The 18,045-nt window shown below is 33.7% G+C and overlaps 1 protein-coding gene and 1 long non-coding RNA gene across 5 annotated transcripts in view; one reads left to right on the forward strand and one right to left on the reverse strand.

Annotated features, from left to right (window-relative positions):
• The window catches only part of STXBP4 (syntaxin binding protein 4), a 194,643-nt gene that overhangs the window by 106,540 nt on the left and 70,058 nt on the right, over nucleotides 1-18,045 (reverse strand). For all 4 annotated transcript variants that reach the window (XM_021929068.2, XM_021929067.2, XM_021929065.2 and 1 more), the window contains 2 exons: nucleotides 13,896-13,985; nucleotides 10,051-10,116 (listed from right to left, as the gene is read on the reverse strand). In XM_021929068.2, coding sequence (XP_021784760.2) covers nucleotides 10,051-10,116; nucleotides 13,896-13,985 — 156 coding nt within the window. The remainder of the gene's footprint in view (nucleotides 1-10,050; nucleotides 10,117-13,895; nucleotides 13,986-18,045) is intronic.
• LOC108582645 overlaps nucleotides 1-18,045 on the forward strand; it is a 93,817-nt gene that overhangs the window by 65,005 nt on the left and 10,767 nt on the right. The window lies entirely within an intron of this gene.

Genomic DNA, 18,045 nt, shown 5'->3' on the forward strand with positions numbered 1-18,045 from the left:
CAGCCTCCATCTCCCAGGCTTGAATTTTATGCTAATAATACTGAGCTGACAAGAATTAGTGAAGGTACTTAACAGATGTAGCTTTAAAAAGATCTTGCTTAAAAACAAATTCCTCTTAAAAAATAAAATAGTTTTGTTAGTGTGGATATAAATATTAAAGAGAAAAAGATTTTTGGTGTTCAGTTCAGTTATCAGAAACTTTTAAAATAAGTTTGGAACAATTTGAGTATGTGAATTCACTTTTTCAACTGTAAATTTTATTAAATCTAAACACAGATCCAATATTTCCATTGAAAATTCACTGTAAAAATTAAGATGTGCTCTAAATTTAAAAAACACTAGATTTCAAAGATATAGTATAAAAAAAGGTAAAAATATCTCATAATGAATTTTAAATTATTGCATGCTAAAGTAATATTTTAGATAAATCCAACTAAATAAAACATATTAAAATTAATGTTACCTGTTTCTTTTTACTTTTTAAAAAAATGTGGCTGTTAGAAAATATAGCAATATATCATGGTTTTCATTATATTTCTAAGGGACATTGCTGTTCTAGACTATTACGACAGCCTTTTATCTGATCTTTGGTTACTTCCCAACTTGCTGTCAGTTTAACCTTAAAGTATATCCTTCATTTATCCCTTCATCCATTCACCAAATGTTTGAGTACCTAATAACAGCTATTATTGTAAGATAAATCAGAGAACAAATCCAAGATAGCTGTCTTCATGAAGCTTACCCTTCAGATGGGGGACATAAAGAACAAAACGTAAGTAAATTATTTAAGATGTAAGATAGTAATCAGTTATACTAAAAGAAACTCTTCCACACACAGTAAGGGTTAGAGGAATGATGGTGCAAAGAGACCAGATGAGCTGGAGAATGAGTAGAGGGGTGGAGGGGAGAAGTGTGGAAAGAGCTGAGGTACTTTAAAAGGAGTGTTAGGGTGGGGAAAGGACAGCAGGTCATGTAGGCCCTCATAGGCTTTAACAATTACTTGGAGGTTTCTACTTGCAGCATTTCCAGCTTACTTTGACTGAGACAGAAAGTCCTGGAGAATTCTACATGCAGTTTTAAAACAATATTTCTGGCTGCTTTGTTCAGACTACACAGTATGGGAGTGAGGCAGTGTAAAAATAGGCTGATCTGGTAGGAAGCTGTAATAGTAATACGGGCGGGACTTGATGGCGGCTTAGACCACTGATGGAAGTGGTGAAAAGTGGCAAAATTCTGTGATTTCCAAAAAGTAGGCCCAACTGGCCGGGTGCAGTGGCTCATGCCTGTAATCCCAGCACTTTGGGAGGCCGAGGCGGGTGGATCACGAGGTCAGGAGATCGAGACCATCCTGGCTAACACGGTGAAACCCCGTCTCTACTAAAAATACAAAAAAATTAGCCAGGCGTGGTGGCGGGTGCCTGTAGTCCCAGCTACTCGGGAGGCTGAGGCAGGAGAATGGCGTCAACCCGGGAAGTGGAGCTTGCAGTGAGCCGAGATCGTACCACTGCACTCCAGCTTGGGCGACAGAGCAAGACTCCGTCTCAAAAAAAAAAAAAAAAAAGGTAGGCCCAACAAATTGGTTATGGAGTATGAAAGAAAGAGTGGGGTCAGATTATGTGTGGAGACAGTTGTTTACTTTTCTCTCTTTGTTAAATATTTTAAATGGCAGTCCTTTAAGATCTTAGGCTGGTATTCAACTGTTTATATGTGTAGGCCCCAACACACCCACCCAAATGTCATTTCCTAACAGATTCATCTTTCCATGTTTCCCTTATGTTCCTGGGCCTTTGATAATGATGTTGATAAAAGAATACATGTCAAAACTAGTATTCAAAATTATATTCCTGACAGGTTTAGGCTCTTAAATTCTCAAGTCCTGTGAAAAAATTATAAGGTAGATATTATTAACACTTTTTCAGACATGCCGACAGAAATATGTTAACAAATAAAGTTAGCATAGAAAAGGTCTATTTTGACCCCAAACACAAGCAAATTTCCCCTTTTTTGCCATGATTTTCATGCTGTTTTCTCAGTCTGAAATGCTCTCCCTTTCTGTGTCTGGGTCAGCTGACATGCCACCTTATCTATGAAAAGTCCCCTTATGCCCTCAGTTAAAATTACATTTTCCTCCTCTTTATTAAATAGTTAATACAAATCATTTCCAGCTCTTAATATTTCTGCTTCTATTATTTATAATAATATTTGTTGAGTGGTATGTGCTATACACATTATCATCTATGTATATTATCTTAATACTTCTAATGTTATTGTGAAGGATCCTATTATCAACCCTATTTTACAGATGAGGAAGCTAAGACCCATAAAGGTGAAGTAGTTTGATAAAGGTCAAAAGCTAGCAAGAGGCAGGGTCAGGGTATAAACTAAAATGGTGTAACTCCAAACCCCGTTATCTACTGCACTTATCCTTAGGCCAATTCACTGTTTTTTTGTTTTTGCTTTGTTTTTGAGATTGCATATCACTCTGTTACCCAGGCTGGAGTGCAGTGGTGTAGTCTCAGCTCACTGTAACCTCCACCTCCCAGGTTAGAGCAAATCTTGTGCCTCAGCCTCCCGAGTAGCTGTGATGACAGGCATGCACTACCCTGTCCGGCTAATTTTTTTGTATTTTTAGTAGAGATGGGGTTTCGCCATGTTGGCCAGGCTGGTTTTGAACTCCTGACCTCAAGTGATTCGCCTACCTTGGCCTTCCAAAATGCTGGGATCACAGGCGCGAGCCACCGTGCCTGGCTAATTCACTGTAAACCACATAAGATTCTCTCTTTTATTTATATATTTTTTCATATATTCATTTTTTGTCTTATTAAATTCTAATACAAATTAGCCCTAGATTACTTATTCCTGCAGACAGGACCTTTCTTAATAACAGAAACTAATCCTTTCACAGAAATAAATACAGGAGGGCCTCATGTGGAAAAAGTAGGTACTGCTAGAAAAAGAAAAAAAAACAACTACTGTTTTTCTTTAGATTCACGTCTTACATCAGCCTTTAATATAATTATTATTTAATCAATCATGGTTGATATTCTAAAGATTATATATTCCTAGCCTTTAGGAGAAAAGAAAATTTAAAGTTAGGAGAAAACTCCCCTAATTTATTCTACATACAAAAACTAACTAGAAAGATTTGTAAATGTCCATTTTCAGGATGCAAACACTAAAATGTAAAAAGATCTGGCCATACAAACTCATGGAGGTATAAAAGATACAGAATGAAAAGCACTAAAAAGTCATATCAATTAAAGTACAAAAATATTTAATAAAATGAGGGTCTGAAAATTGGCCCCGAAATAGAGGACTTTAAAAAAACCTGACTTTGGAAATAATTTCAAATATTCAGTTGAGCTCATATCCTTTACCCAGATTTATCTAATTCCCCAGGTTCATCCTTTTGCCAACATGTTCCTGAGTGAGAAACAATATATTCTTGTAAGCCACTGATAGTAAGTGGTTGCGGCTGAGATTTTACATGTTCTCAATCTCTCTCATATATGTAAAAGTTAAACATAATGCAATTACATATATGTGTATAAATAATACACATATGTATATATAAATATACATGCACTTTTTTAACCATCTGAGGGTAAGTTATATACATCATGGTCCTTTATCCCTAAAAACTCCAATATTTCCTATGAATAAGGATATTCTCTTATATAACCATATATTTCCTAAGAATAAGGATATTCTTTTATATAACCACAGTACAGTTAACAAATTTAGGAAGTTTAACATCAATTCAATGCTTTAATCTACCATCTGTATTCCAATTTTGTCAACTGACCCAATAATGTCCTTTATAGCATTTTTCCCATTCCGGTACAGGATCCAGTCTGGAGTCAGATGCTGTATTTAGTTTTCACGTCTCTTTAGCATCTTTTAATCTGTAAACTTCTATTATCTTTGCTTTTTTAAAGAAAATATCATTGACATTTCTAAAGAATACAACCCATACACACACACACACACACACACACACACACGTCATACACGTCTTTTTTTTTTTTTTTTTTTTAAACGAAACTTTCTCTCATTTTGAGCTTGCCTGACATCTCTTCATGGTTAGATTCAGGTTACACATTCTCAGCCAGAAAACTACACAGGTGATGTTGTAGTCATTTTTTGGGCGTCACATTTGGAGTCACACAATGCCCATATGTTCTTCATTGGGATATCAATATTTAGCACCAGTCAAGGTGTTTTCTGATTCCTCCACTATATAATTGCTATTTTATCCCCTTGCAATTAATAAGCAGTTTGTGGAGAGATACTTTAAAACCATGGAAATATTCTGCTCTTCATCAAAAATTTCCCCTAAATTTAGCATTGAATGATTTGTGCCTATCAAGTCTTTACTAAAATAGATGTAAAATGCTGATTTCCAAAACTAGCAGCTTCTCTGCAATTACCAGTCAGTATTCAACATCCTACTATGAGCAAAAGTACTCCTTTCTCCCTATTAATTAATCAATTTACTAATGATACCATGAATTACGATTTCTTCTATAGTCTGCAATACATTACTGTACTAAATTATTTTGTACTCAAGTTCTTCCATATTTGGCCAGTGGAAGCCCCTTCAAGCTAGTTCCTTGTGATATGCCCCCGTCATTTTGAACATGTCCTTATTTTCTGACATATTAAGATATTCCAAGCTTATATTTTACTTACCCTTCCTTGTTTCAAAAAATTAGTCATTTCTCTGAGTAGCCTGAGTTTCTTTTAGTGGGGAGTGGTATCTGGACACTTAGATATAGTAATGTGCTCACTGTTATTAGGGTGTCTGTTTCTTAGTCCTTTAAGTTGACAGAGCTAGGGAAAATATACATATACAGATGGTCCCTGACTTATGATGGTTTGACTTAATGTTTTTTTGACTTTATAATAGACTTACTGGGGTATTAAACACATTTTCTACTTATGATATTTTCAACTTGGATTGGATGTATCAGGACATAACCCTATTGTGTTGAGGAACATTTGTATATATACACACGCATATATATAATACAGATGTGTACATACACGTTCATATGCACATACATATATAAGAAATGATGTATTCACAATGATACATCCAATTCAAGCCCATCCCACAGGGTTCTTTCCTTCTTTCTTTTTCCTTTTAAGAGACAAGGTGTTACTATATTGGCCTGGCTGGAATACAGTGGCTAGCCACAGGCACCATAATAGCATACTGTGGCTTCAAACCATCCTCCCACTTCAGTCTCCCAAATGGCTGGAACTATAGATGCATACCACCACACCCAACTCAGGGTCCTTTCTTGACTTCATTCATTCTATTTTGTCTTTTCTTTTTCATTGAGATTCTGCTTCTCAATAACAATCAACACATTTGCTAAGACCTATAAAGCATCTAAAATTGTTTCAGAACTGCTTTGCTCCATCACTAAAACAACAAAACAAAAAACATACCAAAAAAAAAAAAAAGGTTTAGGACTTGTATGAAATTCCTTCCCAACTCAATTCCGTCCAGACAAAACACTGAACGCAAACACTGTATTCACTAGTTACTTGAATTGGTTCTATGTTTTTTTTTTTTTCCTTATCATAATTATGGTATTCATTTGAAATACAATTAGATTCATTTTCTGCAGTACACTTGCAGTTTTAGGTTTATTTTCCCCTTTCCATCTTAATTTTTAATATATTTTTTGAATGAGTAGAATATTAACATGTACACAAAAGTAAATATTACATGATAATGTATTCTTAGAGAGGTGTCACTCTTTCTTGTATCTTAACATGCATGTCTACCCATGTTGTAGGTAATTAATTTCATTGCTGTGTAGTTTATCCCTCCTTTGATTTCTTTTACAAAAATAAGCAGCTATATTTTTAATTTTCCTTGTTCATAAAACATACAGAAAGGAGTGACACCTCTCTAAGAATATCATTTTATGCCCAGTGCAGTGGCTCACACCTGTAATCCAGCAATTTGAGAGGATGAGGCAGGCAGATCACCTGAGGTCAGGAGTTCAAAACCAGCCTGGCCCACATGGCAAAACCGTGTCTCTACTAAAAATACAAAAATTAGCTGGGTATGGTGGTGCGCACCTGTAATCCCAGCTGCTCGGGAGGCTGAGGCAGAAGAATCGCTTGAACCCAGGAGGTGGAGGTTGCAGTGAGCTGAGATCGTGCCCCTGCACTACAGCCTGGGTGACAGAGCAAGAAACAAAAACAAACAAAAGAATACCATTTCATGTAATTTTTACTTCTTACTTCTAGGTACATGTTAATATTCTGCTTCTCTTCCAGGAGTAGCAACTTGTCTGATGATGTTCAATCTCCAATTCCTTTGGTAGCTGCTTATTATTAAATGTTTAGGTTCTGGAGTTATTTTTTATTGGGGGATGTCGTCTGTCAGAGTCTTATTCCATAATTTCTTAGATGGTTTGATTTAATGATTTTAGAAGCTAGGAGTTCGATGATAGTATAGATTTAACTCGCATTTCTTTTATTATGAGAGAAAGAGATTGAGTATCTTTTCATTTGTTTAAGGGACATTTTTACAGCTTTTTTGATGAATTATCTGTTCAGGTCTTTTGCCTATTTTTCTATATAGTTTTGGTTTCTCTTCAACTATTAAAACTTCTAATTGGTTATTATTTGTGTATATGGATGCAATTTAGTTTTGCATATTAATTTTATATCTTGCTAGCTTATCAACTTACTGAGTTACTTTTATCACTCTCTAGGGTATTCCAGATTACTACTATATCATCTGCAAAAAGAGACAGCTGTATTTTTTCTTTTCCAAGTCATATGCCTCTAATTTATCTTCTTTTTTGTGTTATTTTTATTAAGTTTATACACTGACGCTATACTTGCTTCATGAAAAGAATTTGGAAATTTTCTTTCATTTTTTACACTCTGAAGCAATTTATATAGCTTTAAGACTGTCAGAGGTTTGGTTAAATTTCTCTGTGAAGCCATCTTGCCGGGTCCTTTTATCTAGTAGTTTCTTGATAACTTACTTTATCTCTTCTACATAAAATGGCCTTTTAGGCTTTCTATCTTTACTCTGGTCAGTTTTGGCAAACTACATTTTTAAAAAAAATTTTTTAAAAAATAGGTGAGTCGATCTTATTCATGTTAAGATAATCATTATGTTTTGTCGTGGTTCTATCAAATTGTCTTATGTTGAAATTCTTGTGTATATTTACTGCATTTCTTTGTGTGTCCTTTTTACTTAAAAAATTCTTTTTGGGCCGGGCGCGGTGGCTCAAGCCTGTAATCCCAGCACTTTGGGAGGCCGAGACGGGTGTATCACGAGGTCAGGAGATCGAGACCATCCTGGCTAACACGGTGAAACCCCGTCTCTACTAAAAAATACAAAAAAAAAAAAAAAAACTAGCCGGGCGAGGTGGAGGGCGCCTGTAGTCCCAGCTACTCGGGAGACTGAGGTAGGAGAATGGCGTAAACCCGGGAGGCGGCGCTTGCAGTGAGCTGAGATGCAGCCACTGCACTCCAGCCTGGGTGACAGAGTGAGACTCCGTCTCAAAAAAAAAAAAAACAAAAACAAAAAATTCTTTTTGGTGTTTATGAAGGTTTGTATTTTCATTCTATAGGTTATCTTTCCATTATTACTTTTTAAGTGCTTACTATCTCCTCTATTTTTACCTAATTTTTATGTGATATCAGTTTTAAATATTTGTTGACTGCTACCCTTTGCTTATATAAGAAAACGAGGTATTCTGTATTCCTCTTTTTTCTTTCTTATCCTCCCATCAAAAAATTTACATCTTTTCACTTTTGTTAACACATTTAATGTTGACGTGTTAGTTTTTTCATCCATGCACTGACTCATTTTAGTCTCACCTGTACAATAAAATATATGAAGCATTTGGAAACATTTTTCAATGTTATTTCAGGCATTTTTTAGTTGGATAAAACTCATCCTATCTGAAGGTCTTCAGGAATACCACATGTGTGTAGTATTCCCTTAGTGCTTGTATATCCCAAACTGTTTGCTATGGCCTTGATATTTTAAAAGTCAGGTTGGCTGTATACAACATTTTTGTATACTTTCTTTCTTTCCTTTAATGTTGAAAATGTTGTTCCACTATTGCCTTACTTTGCATGTTGTTTTGAGAAACCTGATGCTGGTCTAATTCTATTGCCTTCGTAAGTTACTTAATCTTTTTACTTGGAGGCATTGTGCATTTATTTTTCTCTAAAGTCTAATAATTTTACTAGAATATATTGTAGAGTAATCTTTCCAGGTCAGATTTCCCCAGTACCTATATTAGATTCAGGTCTTGTTTTAACTTTAGAAAGTTTTCTTGGATTATAGTTCTAAGTATCAGTGCTGTTCAGTTATTTTGATTGATTTCTTTAAGAAACTCTTTTACTTCTTGATTATACTTTCACTTTCCTAGTTGCTTTTCTTGTTTTTTCATTGCTTTTTCACTTGATTATATTCTTCCTAGGGCAACTTGTAATTTAGTTTTCATTTCTGATAGGATTTTGTCTCTTCCTTCTTTCCTAAGTTTTATCAACTCTCATTTCAGTTTTTCCTGATTTTTTTGGGGGGGTATCAATATCTATTATTATTATTTTTTAAGCTTCTGATTTGAGATGTGTTTTTCTTAGCCTGAAATGCTTATTTGAGGATATTCCCTTGAGTATGGAGTGTGACATTACAGTTTTCTTAAGCTTTTTGGTTAAATTGTTTTGGAAAGTTTTCATCAGGAGGAAAACTTTCATTGATATCAATCTGATTTTTTCAGTTATTTTATAATGATGGAGATAGAATTTTTGTTCTATTCTTTTTTATTTCACAGAAAAAGTTCTTAGTTCAAGAGCACTCTCTTCTGTGCAGTTTATTTAATGGATCTTGTTTTGATGGTCATAGGGTAGGGTGGGTGGATTAGTAAGTTGTGTTCGGCTTTCATTTCTATGAGATCCTTAATTTTCCCTTCTTATTTCCTTCTTTCCCATCATTGCCTAGTCTCCAAGGAATTCTATCCATTCTCTATTTATCTGGTTCTTCCTCAGAAACAATGATTCTTCAAGGCTGCCACTTCTGATTGCATTCATACCTTGAAGTCTCTTTTTTGTAGCTAGTGCTAAGAATCACCAAGTCCTGACCTATGTCCAGTATTTTGGCACTTATTGTTACATTTTCTCTTTCTGGGGTTGATTTTGTTTGTTCTTCATCTCATTCATGGTTTCTCTCTATTCTTTATTTCAGAATTTTTCAAGCCTTGCCTCCTCTGTTCTCTGTAATCCAGGTTTCAGTACAGGCAAGCTGCAGGAGTTTTGTTGGAATTATTCTTTTTCTTACTTTATTTATACATACTTTAAAGGCTGTGGTGTTTTATGTCACATAGTCATATTCAAAATATGGGTCCTGCATGGTTCTATTTGCTTTCTTTGTTGATTTTATGTTTTCTAGGGGGACTGTGTGAGGGAGATTCAAAATCAGGTGATCACTGTTGATCTCTAACAAAGTTCTCTTATTTATATTTTATTTGTCATTTGGGTTTTCATTTTATGATAATGTCATATATTTGTTTTATAGTAAGCTACCTCAAATTCTTTGAAGAATAATGCAAAGTGAAAATAAATATTTACTTTTTATTATTAACAAACAAATGTAAAAAATGCTCTGCCTTGATGGCTTTTTTGTTCTTTAGTAAAATGAAGTATGAGTAACAAAAGAAAAAAGAGAAAGAAAAAAGGGGAAATGAAAGAAAAGAAAACATAATGGAAAAGTAAGGAGATTGGTTATTTTGGTCTATGGATATCTTTCTTTCAAAGCAATTTCAAAGAGATTTTAACATTGTTTTGAGCAATAGTAGCAAGACTTTAGCATAGGTAAAGCCTCCAAAAGTGACTGCTTTTAAGATCTATGCTATTTTGTATTATATAATATGTATCAGGAAGCTCTGCAATATTATAAAGAACCACTGCTTTATTATTATACCTCATATGTTCACACACACACACACACACACACACACGTGACACATGAGCACACATATACACAATACATATACTTACTTGCTTCACATTCTGGAGCTCTTCTGTCAATTGTTTCCTTTGCTTATCTGATTCCAATAATTTTTCCTATATTTAAAAAACCACCAAATTAACAACTTGCTATGAAACTATCAACAAGTATGACTTATTAGTTCCTTGTTTCAAAGCTTATATTCCCCAAATATCAAATTGCTACAATCTGAAAATGTTGCTTCTAGTCATTTTTCCAGCTTTACATGGGGCACTTAAAAGTAATTAGTTATTTACAGTAAATTGTGATGTAAATATACTTTTTATTACCTTAATTTTGCATAATCTCAAAATGTAAGCTCAAACGGAAGCCAGTTAAGAGTACAAATGTGTAAATATTAACTGGATTTTGGTTAAGCTATCATTGCCAAAGAGATACCAAATTGAAGAGCATTATTATTACAAATTAGAATTAAAGGTCTTCGACCATACTAAAGAGGGCATATGATGAGACTGGCTCATCTCTTAATTTCCTAATTTAATTTTAGCTTATTCTTGGCAGATTATCCATGAAAAGACAGATAACACTAATGTACCCAAAATATAAAATAATAGTTATTAAGATTAACATTATGCATACAAATAAAATACCTTTGGATTTGAAATTAAGTGAAGTATATACCCTACAATGTCCAATTTTGTTAATTGTATCTTAAATAAATCCACATTTTATTGGTCAAATCAGAAATACTAAGAGTAATTTAAGAGCCATTAAATACAAACCTGAACAGAGGAATTGCTTGAACATTAAATTGAGTGGTAAAGATTCATGGCAATATTGCAATGTTTATAAGAGGCAATATCCTTTCTGGTATATTTCAGCTTATTCTTGTCTAAGAGGTGAAATGAAGGTATATGAAAATGAATGTAATATAGCAATCTAATGAATATGCCACAGGAGCCAAGAGACTGCTGGCTCCTGTGATTTTATGTTCTGGCAAGTCACCTTCACTCTTGGTGCCCTAGTTTTTTTTGTATCTGTAAATGGAAAATATATCTATTTTCCATTCACCTTTGCAAAGCAGTAGCAATGTGAATTCTGCAGAAAGGCTTCCTTAAATAAAGCCTACAACACTTTTAAAAATTATTCTTGCAAGATAAAAATTAGCTACTGACATAAAATTATCTTGGTTTCATTTTTATTTGTACTCATATTAGACATGAAGAATAGAGATGTCACAGGATAATGGAAAGTGATGAGACACCATCTAAATGCTTTATGAACTTCATTTAACAACCTCTGCTTTTATATGAATGTATAATACAAGTAAAAAAACTGAAAACAAAAACATTACCTTTAACAAAATATTTACTGCTTTGTACACTACTTTACATGGCTTCTTTAACTGGCCAGCTAATAGATAGGTTTTGAGGTAAAAGTAATTATAACATGTAAAATTTGCTTTATCTGGAATTTTTGCACCATATTCTAACCAACTGAGCTAGCTGGTTGCCAGCTTATCTGGGAGTTTAGGTTTTGTCATATTAGGGTATACTCAATTACATTTCATGAACTTTAAAGGCAAATCCTAATTTATTGAATGACTCCTCAGGAAAGTCTTATTTAAATGTTAAATTAATATGGCACAGACACTTTCAAATTAACATTCTAATAATTACTATTGATATTAAAATAAAAACAAATATATCATATCACTAAATTTAACAATGATAAACTATAAGGAAATGAAAAAGATCTGAGAGCCTCTGAAAATTCTGATAAACCACAAGTCTAATGGTTTAGGCAGAGATAAGAGAATACATAAAAAGTTATCTTATTAAGGTAACCAACATTGGGGAAGTTTTCTAAGAGAATATAAGGAAACCATTGTCAATGTATTTTTAAAACTAAATTTTTATTTTCCAGCAAAACAATTGTTAAACTAAAAAATGTGGAATGATAGTGGTTTCAAAGGTAAGAAAATAAATATATAAAATACTATTAGAGTAGTGAAATCCTCATATACTTTAGGAAGGAATGTGAATTGGCAAAACCTTTTCAAAGGGAATATGGTAACATATGCAAAATTTTAAGTGTCTATAATTTTTAATAAAGCAATTATATTTTCAGACATTTATTCTGTGTATATACTGTACAAATGCCCATAGATACATCTACAAAGCTGCTGAAGATGAAATTATTTTTAAAAACTGGAAATAGTCTAATGTCTATCAATAGGGAACTGGCTAAATAACCATTTAATTTATAGGAGAGTTATCGAGAAGAATTTGGTATATCTGTGTATATTAACCTGAAAAGCTGCCTGAGATATAATTCTTATAAAGAGAGAGAGAGAGAGAAAAAAAAAAGACGGCAAGTTATAAAAAAAAGTGTGGATGGATGAAGTGACTTACATAGAAGTGAAAATACACACATACTGGAAAAAATTTTCTTAAGGCTTTATTATTTTTTGAAGCAGTTTTGGATTCATAGCAAAATTGAGAGGAAAGTACAGAAATTTCTCACATACTCCCTGTCCCCACATATACATATATTTATTTATTTATTTTTGTTTTTCTGTTTTAAATAGTAGAGATGGGGTCCTGCTATGTTGCCCAGGCTGATATTAAACTCCTGAGCTCAAGTAATCCTCCTGCCTCAGCCTCCCAAAGTACTGCGATTACAGGTGTGAGCCATCATGCCCTGCCTATTTTTTAAAAATATAATTTTCTGTGTAGAGAAAAATCTATGAAAAGATAAATAATATATTTGCAACAATGGCTTCCTGTAGAGGTTGGAATTATAAAAACTAAGATAGCAAAAAAAATTTTCTTTCTTTTTGGTGCAAATATTTTATATTTAATAAAAAATAATTGTCAATATACTATACCTTATTTAATAAAATAATTTTAAAAATATGTTCCTATGGTGAATTAGTGGTAAATCAAGTGGTTATGTTGCTTTTCCTGAAGATTTGGAAAATATAGCTTTCTGTAAAAATTAGGATATAATTTAAATATAATATTCCTCTAAAAACAGAATGAAACCATATAAAGACAATCAAGGCTAGACATGGTGGCTCACACCTGTAATCCCAGTACTTTGAGAGGCCGAGGCAGGTGGGTCATTTGAGCCCAGGTGTTTGAGACCAGTCTGAACAAAACAGTGAGACACCATCTCTACAAAATAAAAATTAAAAAAAAAAAAAATAGCTGAGCATGGTGGCATGGACATGTTGTCCCAGCTACTTGGGAGGTTGAGGTGGGAGAATCACCTGAACCCAGGAGGTTGAGGCTACAGTGAGACGTGATTGTAGCATTGCACTCCAGCCTGGGCGACAGAGTGAGACCCTGTCTCAAAAACACAAAACAAAAAACCAAACAAACAAACAAACAAAAAAGAAGTAAAATGTTACAGTATATTTGGGATATGTGTGTTTTTTCCTCTCTTACATAATATTGTCTTAATTCCAAGTTACGTTAGCAAAACACGATGTCCCTTAAGAATAGCCCTGCACATGAAAAAAAATATATTTCCCAAAGAACTCACAGGATCCAAAACTGCCACGACTTGCTTTATTGGCTCTTCATCTAATTCTGCCCTGGCCACCAATGAGAGAGAATAAAAAGGGTAAGAAAGAACCTGAACAGAAGACATGAGCAAAAACCATTGTTCACACTAAATGTTGTACAGATAATGTGAAATATAAGTATGTAGACCAAAAAATTAATTTTCTAAAGGCTAACTGAATAAAGAATCTGATTTTTACTATTTGATATTAATATTTTTCCATTAAAAATAAAGTTAAGCCCCAATACTTCAGAATCCAATATAGGATATTTTTCTTTTTCTTTTTTTTCTGAAGAAAACATAAGGAAACTAAATTAGAGGTTACCTTAAGTGTATTTACTTCTTTAAAGGCATCATCTCTTTCACGCTTGAGCCTTTCCATTTCATCTGCTTCTAAAGAATCACAAGGAAGAAGCTGTCAACATTAAAATATAAGAGAAAAGTTGTGCATTAGATGCTAATTATGAGAGGTAACATAAAAATCCTTTTTGACTAGTCTTAGGCTTTTGTATTCTAATAACAAAATTCAGTTTCTTACGTTGGAGTCATTTGATTAGATAAAAGGGAATATTAAAGTATTAAAGCAATTTCACTCATTTAGGCTTAACTTTACATTGTTGTTACTTATTATAGAATTTTGATTTTGTTGTCACCTTTATCATTATTTTAACAATATAATTTTCCTTAAAATTCCAAATTCGAAGACTGTGTTTATAATGTCAAAAAGACTTCAGGAATTACCAACATAAACTATTCCCTAAATATATTCATTCTAATAGCATGGTATTTAAGGCTAACAAAATGCTGTACATTATAAATCAGATGGTTTACATAAGCCTAGTAAAGTATATTTATCAATTATGTATCTGGTTTTAACTAAGTGAAATGTAATGCAACAGACAAGTGGCTTAAAAAGATTCCTGCACAGAAATTGTAGATTGAAGATAATATTAATAATTTATGCACAAGTGAATAACAACAACAAAAAATAGCAGAGATGACCAGTTCTCTTATATCTAGCATGATGTCTTTGACCATCAATTATAATGTAAAAAACAACGACAGTCTAATTAGAGATAAAAATCCAAGTTTACAGCCATCTCCTATGTGGAAGCTATAACAACTAAAGAAAATAGAATTTAAAGGATTAAGTGGAGAAAGCGGTTGTTATGTAAGCATGGGCTTAAAGCAGGGCCCTTTAGATAGGTGAAGCGAATGTGGAGTAGAAAAAAAAAATAAAAATAGTTAATAATATCAATCACTTACTGGAAACTTATATGTGCAGATGTATTACTAAGGACTGTATATATTCAATATCAATCACCTTGTCTCCATTTTACAGATGAAGAAACAAGCTCAGAAATGTTAATAACTTGCCTAAGGTTTCACAGCTAACAAATGGCCATTCCAAGAGTCCCACAAATCATAGTCTCTGATTTTTACTAAAGATTCAACAAAAAACATGGTGGAATAGATGTAATAAACTCATATTTGCTTTCCAAACTCTAGAATAACAAAAGTAGGAGTTATTCTTCCTATTTGGGGAGAATTTATTTCCCTGAACATCACTGGTTCTTTTTGGTCTGTCACATTAGCTTTTGGGTATCTATGGACATTGCCAATAATTTATATGATCTACATTCTTCATGGTTCTGTTACTCTGCTCTCTCAGAAGTACTCAACACACACACTCATAAGAATTCATTCCTAATTGTTAGAATAATTTTGAACACATTTTAAAATGTAATAATATTTCCCAGAGTGTGTTCCAAAGGATATTAACAGGCTTTGTGTAAAAGCAAAATTGAGTGGTAGTGATGGTGGTAGTTGTCAATGATTTAGAAAAAATTAATCTTACTTCCTGCATGGCGTCCAACAGCCTTAATATGCCAATGAGCATTTGAATTGCCAAAAAAAAAAAAGTATAATAACTTGTCATGTTTCCTCAGTAATTTCACCATACTACAAACCCCTAACCTCTTCACCCTGTTGCCTTCATTTATTTATTTTTATACTAGCTCATGGAACTAAAGTATACAAAACACAATCTGGGAAACTCAGTGTTGCTACTCAGCATTCATATGGCCTATTCCATTTTTTCATTCTAAGAAGTGAAATAAGGAGGATTCAAAAGTTTAAATAAGGCTGGGTGCAGTGACCCAGGTCTGTAATCCCAGCACACTGGGAGGCTGAGGCTGGAGGATTGCTTGAGTCCAGGAGGTTGAGATCAGCCTGGGCAACATAATGAGACCTTGTCTCTACAAAAAGGAAACAAAATTAGCCAGACATGGCGGGGCACTCCTGTAGTTCCAGCTATTCAGGAAACTGAGGTGGGCGGGAGGTCAAGGCTGCAGTGAGCTGAGATTGCACCACTGCACTCCAGCCTGATGACAGGGTGAGACCATGTCTTTAAAAAAAAAAAAAAGTCTAACATTTTAGATACCAGAGCTAAAATAATTTATTAAGAGAAATTATAGATTGGGATTTTAGGGATGTGATAATAAACTTTTGAACTTAACATCATGGAGGTAAATCATGCATAAAAGAATCCATGGTACTATTTCGAGAGGCAAAGCCTAAATAGTCATAGAACAAACTATGAATTAAAAAAATGTTTTATGATCCCACTGCTATTTTGGACTATGCAGCAAAAACTTGCAGTCAGAGAATTGGCCATGAATGTTCCTTGTGAATTCTTTGAAAAGCCCCTTTGTGTTCAATGACTTCTTTTATACAGTTCCATTCAAATATACTTCAGCTAAGGAAGCAGCAAATGAATTGTTGTTATTTAACAGCAACAATTCCAGACAGATGCCTGTTTTCAAAATCTATCACTAGCTACTGAAATTTATATTCCTTAACCTTCCACATCTGTTTTCTGTCTGGTTCTCACAATATCATTTGTGATCCTTGGATCCCTTGAACTTTGCAACAGCTGGTAAATAACATTGTAAATCATTTCTACTCTGCTTTCTAGAATCTCCTTCTGGAGATGTCAAGAAATACATACTATAGGTCATTGGACTGTGCTGATTAGGTCTGACTTCACTTTTACTGTTGCTGCTCCATCATATTTTAAATTACTTGACTTGTATCAATTCTGGATAACTGCTATTCTGTTGTCCATATTCCTTAATCTCAATTCGTTTTAAACAGAAACAGTTACAAAACAGTTAACTTCAGTGTCAGTCTAATTTTATTGATAAGGCCTTCCATTAGAGACCTAGTCAATTACCTCCTTTCCTTATAAAAGTGTGTGTGACTTTACTATCCTATTCACCTAAAAATTTCTGGGTATCTTCTTTTCTCCTTCCATTTCCCTGCTCATTCCTTTCACTTCTTATAATCTGGCTTATACATCTTTCCTCTCATTCCCATATTTCTAAAATGATTACTTCCAATTTCACCAATAAAACTGCCATGTGACAAAGAAAATGACCCCAACCAACTTTCTTCTTTGTTATATATAACAGTATTGAAGGCTTTTTTCCTTGAAATTTTATCTTCTTTAGATTGTGATATCCTAATATCTCACCCAGCCTTCTGCACATTTAGGCTATTCCCAATGAGTTACTTTCATGTCTACTCCTTAAATGGAGAAAGGGGGTTTGGGAGGTTCCCCAAAGTTTGTCCCTTTTCTCCTTTTTCCCTACAAGTTCTGAGTGAGCACATTCACTATTATGCTTCAACTATCACTCTCCAAAATATCCCCAAATTCCTTCCCAGTGTCTACTTCCTAATTTCCAGTGGCCTTTGGTTATTTGTACTTGCCAGCTTCTTAAATCTCTCTAAAACACAACCTGTCACCGTCTGTACTTTGAAAAAGGCTTTCTCCTTATTTCCCTACTTCTATTAATGTTTCCTGTATCATCATATTCTTAGTTATCCTAGCCAAAACTTTGGAGTTTTTTTTTTTTTTTTTTTTTCATTCATTCCTCTTCCTTAGTTCTCATGTCCAAAGGGTCAGCAAGTCCTACTGATGATATATTTGTTGCAGTTGTTGTTTTCGGTAAGTAATCTAGATCTATCACATCTTTCCTTTCTATTCTCCAAACCTTCACTATACTTTAGTTTTTTATTATCTTTATTTGGATTATTTCTACAGTCCTCTGTCTAGACTACCTACCACCACTTTCATTCCCTTCCTAGATAACCACACATAGTATTCCTCTTTCTAAAATATCACTTTTGTCATTTAACTGTTTTCCTTAATGGCTCCTCACTGACTACTGAGTAAAGTACAGACTTCTAAATTTAACATTTACCCTTTGAGGCATAACTTCTGTCACCTGAATGAACCCAATTATCTTTTTTTCTTAAGTAGACTACTCTCTGTGTGCATTACATTCTAATTTTTCTGTTTATGCTAATACTTTTATCACTCCCTAATCACCTCTTGAGCACATAAAATCCTACTTATCCCTCAAAATTTGCTCAAATGCCAACTGCTATGAATCTTTTCTGAATGTTCTAAG

The sequence above is a fragment of the Papio anubis genome, chromosome 17 (assembly GCF_008728515.1).
Source record: "Papio anubis isolate 15944 chromosome 17, Panubis1.0, whole genome shotgun sequence".
NCBI classification, from domain to species: domain Eukaryota; kingdom Metazoa; phylum Chordata; class Mammalia; order Primates; family Cercopithecidae; genus Papio; species Papio anubis.